The sequence below is a fragment of the Oryzias latipes genome, chromosome 21, assembly GCF_053564925.1.
Source record: "Oryzias latipes strain Hd-rR chromosome 21, Olatipes_Hd-rR_3.1".
Taxonomy (NCBI): domain Eukaryota; kingdom Metazoa; phylum Chordata; class Actinopteri; order Beloniformes; family Adrianichthyidae; genus Oryzias; species Oryzias latipes.
This window is the reverse complement of record NC_136257.1, coordinates 29286276-29294123: the sequence shown is the minus strand read 5'-3', so window position 1 is coordinate 29294123 and position 7848 is coordinate 29286276. Positions and strand designations below refer to the sequence as shown.

At 46.5% G+C, this 7848-nt stretch overlaps 1 protein-coding gene across 1 annotated transcript; it reads left to right on the top strand.

The window, feature by feature from the left end:
• Positions 1-790: 790 nt before the first annotated feature.
• On the top strand, positions 791-3312 carry LOC111946789 (ankyrin repeat and SOCS box protein 1-like). The gene is made up of 2 exons (XM_023951125.2): positions 791-1207; positions 2362-3312. Exons 1-2 carry the CDS (start codon positions 844-846, stop codon positions 2490-2492), a joined length of 495 nt encoding a protein of 164 aa, XP_023806893.1. The 5' UTR covers positions 791-843; the 3' UTR covers positions 2493-3312.
• Positions 3313-7848: the final 4536 nt, after the last annotated feature.

Here is a 7848-nt window from a genome sequence, read left to right as displayed (position 1 = left end):
GGACATTTTAGCCAATATAAAAAACATTGTAAGAGCTGACAATAGAATAAAAAATTGTTTTTCCAACCACAGAGTCATATAAAGATGAATTACTGCTATTTAAAGAGACAACCACAGCAGCTCAGAAGTTAAACCCTTGTGCTATCCTAGGCACTTTAACATTGGGAGTTGGGTCATTTAGACCCACTAGACAGTGCTCTGAACCTTTTTTCTTCAATGATTTGTGATCTTCACTGGTGTCCATGGATTACATGAAATCTTTCCACCTTTATCCCCCTTTGTCATGGTAGGGAGAACACGTCAATGTAAGGGTGGGGTCATCTAAGATAGCACAAGGGTTAAAGGCTGCCTCCATCAGCTTAGCTCCAAAGGAAGGCACACCTTTCCAGCATCACATCTGAAACAATCAGACAAACTCACAAAGATCCACAAAAAAAAAACAAAGTCCCACTCTGATAGACATACAATACACAAAACACTGAACAAAAAGAAAAAACAAACCCAAACACGGCCACTGCCGTTACAACTCTCTTCACTTTTGACAATGTTTGTTTAATGAGTCTATAATTTTAATTTTTTAGAAGAGGGTTGCTTTGACCTTTCACCTCTTCCAAAGAAACCTCCAATTATTCCAGAACAGAATTTCTCATTCCAGAACTTTCACACTTTAACAAATACATTAGAAAATAAACTCACCAAGTAAATAATTAATCAGCTATGAGCCACGGAACTGCCAACATATTTTATTCAAATATAAAATAACAGTTATAATAAAAATAAAAAAACGCGTATGAAACCTTTTTTGGTGTGTTTCTTGTTTGTAGATTTAACGCTGACGTTGACATGGACCACCAGCTGGGCCCCCGTCTCATCCTAAGCGCTCGAACCCTCAACACGCTGGTGGTGTGTCCGCTCTACATCAGCGCCGCCTACCACCACCTCCAGTGTTTCAGAGTGCTGCTCCGAGCCGGCGCGCAGCCCGACTTCAACTACACGGGACCCGTCTGCCACGAGGCTCTGGCGCGGGGCCTGGCCTCCTGCCTGCTGGACGCGGTGCTGCGACACGGATGTGACGTGGCCTTCGTCCACCTGCTGCTGGACCACGGGGCTAACCCCGCTTTCGTGTCCTGGGGCGAGTCTGAACTCCAGGCTCCAAATCGAAGGAAAGTTGAACCAGAGGCACTAAAGGTTTTCCTGGAGGCAAAAAGTGAGTGACTAAAATAAAAAGTTTGCCAATAACAGCTACTTAAACGTTTGTTCATTTTAATGTCATATTTCATAAATTTGGTTTTATTTGTAAGTCAAACATAACCAAGATCTGTAAAGACTAGGGGTGTAACGATGAATCCATTTCAATCCAGATCGATGAATTGACTCAACCTAAACCATGAAAAAAATCACTTCAAAATGAGATCAATCGATAATCTGTATCAGAAAATACCATTTGGATGTGAACATGGTAGGTTTATATTACTATAAACGTAAAAACAACCAATTGTTTTGAATTGAATTAGCAAAGTCATGTGACCATACAGTGTGCTGGAATGTTCTAATAATTTGGATTATTTTGATGTGGAAAAAGAACAGTGGCTGAACTTTAGGAAACTGAAATGACGTTCATTCTTGTTTACTTGTTTGTACACGTATTTAATTTTCCCTTGCTCAGGCCTGCACAATAAATCACAAACGTTTGTTATCGCGATACCAAGCTGTGCTACATGCATATCGCAAAAGTCGGCAAATATTGCAATCAATGGTCACCTAAAGAATCTTATGGCAGCTTGAAGTACTTAAATGGAATTAATCCCTGCTTGCAGTGGTCAGCGCTTCTTGCCTCACAGCAAGAAGGTTCCTGGTTCAAATCCCGGCTGGGGAACCTGTTTGCATGCTCTCCTCGTGCATGTCAGGGTTTTCTCTGGGGGAGTCCCACCTTCCATGCACACCCATCCCACCCCTCCCTTCATAGGTGAATTGGTGACTCTAAATTGTCCCTAGGTGTGTATGTGAGAGTGTGCATGGCTGTGAGATTGTGGCCCTGCGACCGACCGGGTTAAGCTGTCATTGTTAACCCTTGTGCTATCCTATGGGGTCCAGATGACCCGATCCCTACATTGACGTTTTCTCCCGACCATGACAAAGGTGGATAAAGGTGAAGAGGATTTTATATAATCCATGGACACCAGTGAAGATCACAAATCATTGAAGAAAAAAGGTTCAGAGCACTGTCTAGTGGATCTAGATAACCCAACTCCCAATGTTAATGTGCCTAGGATAGCACAAGGGTTAAGCCAGCATGTGTGCTCTGTAGAAAACACCGATGAAAACAGGAGGAGTCCATAATCTGTCTTCTTGTCCCGTCAGGAAACCCTCGTAGACTGGTACATCTGTGCCGCATCAGGATCCGCAGAACGATGGGCAAAAAACGTCTTAACTGCATATCCTCACTGCCAGTACCAGATCCCATCAAGAACTTCCTGCTCCACCAAAACTGACCCAAACTGTGGCTTTCCTCATCTTGTGAAGCGGTCATCCTCAGTGAGTCCCAAACAGCGCTCCCGGTGTTCAGATGTTAGCACGCCATCCTTTTGCCTGATTTGCTTCTTTCTAAAGAAGCTGTTCTCAAACGGTGAACCTCTGTCTGCGTCCTACAGTGGATTATTGCCTTGTGATCCCCTAAATCCTCAAGATGTCTCCTGGTATTTTTAAATTTAACAGGCAGAATAAATGTCTTCTGATGGAAAAAAAAGACTTATAAATATATACATAGATATATATAGATATCTATAGATATAGATAGATATTTGAATGTTAATTTATGGGGGGTAGATGTACTGAAACATGTTATTGAATGTCTCCTGAGTGTTTATACTGATAAATAGATCATATCCACAGATGTTGCAGGTTTCTTTGGATACAAAGAAAGCTCTTGTGTTCTTCTGCAGCCTTCAGTCTTTTTTTAATTTTGGTTTCCTTGAAAGAACAACTCTCCACATTTGGACAAAACACTGCAGTTTGAAAGTGATGCAATATGTTGATTCTATTTTATTCTGTTGCTCTGACAATCTAGGTAATACCTTGTTAATAAGTTGTGATTTTAATTTAAAAAAAGACAGAATTTAGGGCGTTTTGTTTTCAATAACCAGAATGATGCCTTCTCAGTGATGCTATTGCACTTAATGTTTCTTGTGTGTGCACGGCGTATACAAAATGAAAGTACTTTTCAAAGATGTACAACTATAAATGTGTTTTTGTTTCTTTGTTTTCTACATTTCACTGTAATTTGCTTACATTAAATGTAATCAGGAGAATCTCTCCAAGTTCTCTTGTTCTTTGATCTGTTTGTGATTTTCCCCAATTCAGAATATTTAGCAAATACAGTGATACCTCACTGCATCACAGTTCACAAGACTCAAAAAATGTTCCTGTCTCTATTAGTGTTTACAGTGTGATCCTACTCTGTGGATTTCACCTATCGCAGGCTATTTTTGAATCCATCCATCCATCCATCTTCCTGCGCTTATCCGGGTCGCGGGGGCAGCAGTCTGTGCAGAGATGCTTAGACTTCCTTTGCCTCAGCCACTTCCTCCAGCTCCTCTGGGGGGACCCCGAGGCTTTCCCAGGCCAGCCGAGAGACGTAGTAGTAGCTGGAACACCTCTCCAGGGAGGCGTCCAGGAGGCATCCGGACTAGATGCCCGAGCCACCTCAACTGGCTCCTTTCGATGTGGAGGAGAAGCGGTTCTACTCTGAGCTCTCCGCGGGAGACCACGTTAAGGTGGCAGTTCACGGGGGAGTGTTATTTTTTTTTTTATGTAAAAAAAAAAAAAGGTTAAATGGTGTATACTTATATAGCACCATAGCCAAAGCACTTTTCTGTCAAAGTACCATTCACACAATGATGTCGGGTCCGCATTTCTGGTTTTGACTTTTATTTTTAATTATGCTACAGAATTGCTTCCATAGAGTGTCTTCCCCAAGGGCACTTAGACACATGGGCGGGCTGGGAGGGAACCGAACCTGCAGTCTTTCAAACAGAGGTCAACCACCCTACCTCTACACCTCACTCACACCACGAGGGAACACTGGAACACTGTACAGAGAAATCAGTAAGACCTAAATTGGTATCTTACAGCCCTGCAATGGACTGGCGACGTGTTCAGGGTGTCCCCGGCTTTGGCCAACCCTCCGGGTATAGAAAAAGAAAGGAATGGGTGCATGTCTCAGACATGCATCTATGTATCCTTCAGTGATTGGAGATTGTGGTCGATTACCTATCTTTGCAGTGGTAAAGACGATGGTTGCATTGGAGAAGATCACCAACGTCTTTGGTTATTTCAAGAAATGTTAACCCCCCAACCTAGCAATGTTCTTTCTGCACTTGATCTCTAGGGTGATAGTGAATTCCAACAGTGCCAAGACTCAGAGGTCACTGGAGTTTCTTAAACTGACTTTTAACACTCTACAGTTCATTTAGAGCCTTACGATTGTCGCTGGGTGACTGCGAGACTGAGGGGCTGGGTTATTCCTGAAATCCAATCATCTTCTCTGATTTTGTAGACTTGAGGTTAGGGTTTTTGGTGCCAAGTGTCAAACAAGCTTGGATTTATGCATGTTCAGTTGGACTTGTTTTTTGTAGAACACCAAAGACATAAGATGCTTTTGAGAAAACACTATAATTTTAGCAACTTTGAAAAACATATGAACATCCAAAAACTGTCCCCTGAAACCCTTTAGAGCCTCTGAGGTCACCGGGACATCAAGTAAAACTTTTAAGAGGGTAAAACCATCTAATAAAAGTTGAGACAGTAAAAAAATAAAACAACATCCGGACATAACTTAACCATGAAAGTGTGAGAACACGAGTGGTGACTGGATACTGAAAATTGCCTTTGGCAGAAACAGATCAGACCCAGAGGAGAATGCCCAGCCTGGGAACTCGGGGTGAAAGCAGCAGGGAGCACAACGTAAACATCAAGCCCCTCAAAGATCTGCTGTTCCAAAGGAAATTCATGTCACATCGTCATGACTAACACTGAGGTTATGGTCACAATCTTAGACACTTGATCTGGTAATTGAGGACATTTTAGCCAATATAAAAAACATTGTAAGAGCTGACAATAGAATAAAAAATTGTTTTTCCAACCACAGAGTCATATAAAGATGAATTACTGCTATTTAAAGAGACAACCACAGCAGCTCAGAAGTTAAACCCTTGTGCTATCCTAGGCACTTTAACATTGGGAGTTGGGTCATTTAGACCCACTAGACAGTGCTCTGAACCTTTTTTCTTCAATGATTTGTGATCTTCACTGGTGTCCATGGATTACATGAAATCTTTCCACCTTTATCCACCTTTGTCATGGTAGGGAGAACACGTCAATGTAAGGGTGGGGTCATCTAAGATAGCACAAGGTTTAAAAAGTCATGTGGTTGGCATCTCCCGTGTTATATCCTATGCAATGTGGAGTTGTATGTCAGTGATGTATGCAGCAAGTTAATTCTAGATTTCTTTGTCAAGTAGTTCTTAAAGGGAAACTTGAAGAAAATGTTTGTTTTAAAGCTTTGTTGGGTCCACCAAACAAATTATAGACTCCCCACAATACTTTTTGACAGCCGGCTGCAAATACATTCATATTTGGTGTAAAATCGGACTCTTCGACATTGAAGTTATTTAGAACATCTGAGACTTGCCTCCAGTGGTCTTTAGAGGTACAGCAACTCTTGGTATTTCTTTTTTTTTTTTTTTTTTTTTTTTTTAACTTGTCCTGTCCAACAGCTAGGCAAACAGATGAGAGCTGAGGGCCTCTTGTGTTGGACATATTTTATTCTAACAAGAGGGGTTATTCATCTTCAGACAAACCAAAGGTATGTCTGAATAAACCCCTTTTGTAATTGAGGCCAAACTTTATTAATTTCAATCATGTTTGAAAATCTTTGGTGTTGGACCGGACGGAAAAGGAAAGAGGGGAACAAGAGAGAGGGACGTTAGAGAGAGGGGGGGGTAGGAGGGTGATAATAGGAGGGGAAGGGGGGTAAGACCATGAAGCAGCATAGAGCAGGCAGGTTTACTGGTTGTTTATCGTTACGGTACGGTTCAAATGTAGTACAAAAAGGGCGGGGCCTGTTCACACACACTCAAATATTATCAACACACCTGCTAGCCGCAGAAATGTCCACATGTCAACATGCACACAAAACAGATAGTGTTCACGAACGCATACTTATGCCTTTAAACCAACTAGTGTGAAATCTTTCATTCATTCAATCATGCAAACTATTAGTGCAAAGGTGAGCTAACACCTGTGCTCAGGTGAGTGTTTATGTTCTTCTAAAAAGGATGGTGGAATGTGAAAAGAAGGAGGAGGAGCGCCCAGCCACCCCCACACCCATACCCCCGCCGCAGCAGCAGCGGCAGCCGGAATTCCCCCAGCGCCACACGGGAACAGGCAGGGAACAACCGCCCCCCGGGCGACCAAGACCGCCACCCAGGCCAGGGCCAGCAGGACCGCCGCGAGGCCCCCAGAGCCAGAGAGCAGGGAGGCGCAGAGGGAAAGAGAGCGCCGCCCCAGCCCAGCCAGGAAAGCAGCCCCCCGCCGCGCCGGAAGAGCCCAACGCAGGGCCCCACCGGAGAGGGACGCCCACAGCCCCAGACGAGCACCCCACCACCACCCAGGAGTTCCGGGCATCCCCCCGCCCCGACCCCAGGTACGAGCCAGGACCCCCCAAGGGAGACCCGCTCCGCACTCCAGGCAGCCACCCACCCGGCCCACGGTTGGTCCAGGTAGGAGCAAGGCAGGGGCCCGCCGCCCCCGCCCAGGAGGGGGGAACCCCGGGGAAAAAAGGGCGGCCCATAAGGGATGTTATAAATATGGCCCGACCAGGCTCGGCCATGTTGGAAGTTTGGCGGGGCCCAGCGCCCAGGGGCAAGGACCAGGACCCACCCCCCAGGGACACGAACACCCCCGGCTCAGGTGTAATATGAACCCCCCCACCGTGCGGAGAGAGCACCGCCGGGCCCAGGGAGCCGGCACCCAAGGGACACGGCCGCCATCGCCAAGGGGCCCGCACCCCCCACCAGGGACGGGGTAGGGGACAGATGGACCCAGGTCCCACCTTCCTTGTAAAATGTGTGTGCGTGTATGGGTGTTTGAGAGGGTGTTTGTGTGCATGTGTGTGTGTTTATGTTTGAATGTATATATTGAAGGGGGAGGGGTGTGTGTACTAAGGGGGGTGCAGTTAAAATTGGCGAGTAGGGCACTAAGGGGACATCTCCTGATTACTCACAGTGATGTCCCCTCACCCTCCACACCAAGGGGCCCTAAATGTCTAAGGTGCGGTTAAAATTGGCGGGTAGGGTGCCAGGAGGACATCTGCTGCTTGCTGGCAGTGATGTCCAAGCACCCCCCCTACCAAGGACCCTACGTGTCTAAGGTGCAAATAAAACCGAAAGAGGGGGGGCCCACTCCATACGGCAACCATAGGAGGGGGGCCACTCCCAAGTAGCCCCCCCCCCAAGGCGCATCGCAGGCTAAACCCCCCACCCCCTCACCCTAATATGAGGTTATATAAGGAAGGGGGTAAGTTGGGGACAGCTGGTAGACTGTCCCCCGGTGGTCAAACAGCCGTCCCCCAGCCCACCCCCAGCAAAGGGGCCAGGGCCACCCAGCCCAGGGGCCCACCCCCGGAGGCGCCGACACCCCAGGCCCGGCACCACCCACCCCACACAGAGAGAGAGGAGCCAGAAAGCGTCGCCCCCCCCCGGAGCAAGCCCAGGCCCCCACCCCCAGACGCCGGCCCTAGAAGAGCTCTGGTCAGGCCTCGACGGGACCGAGGAGGCCAACCGGCCGAGG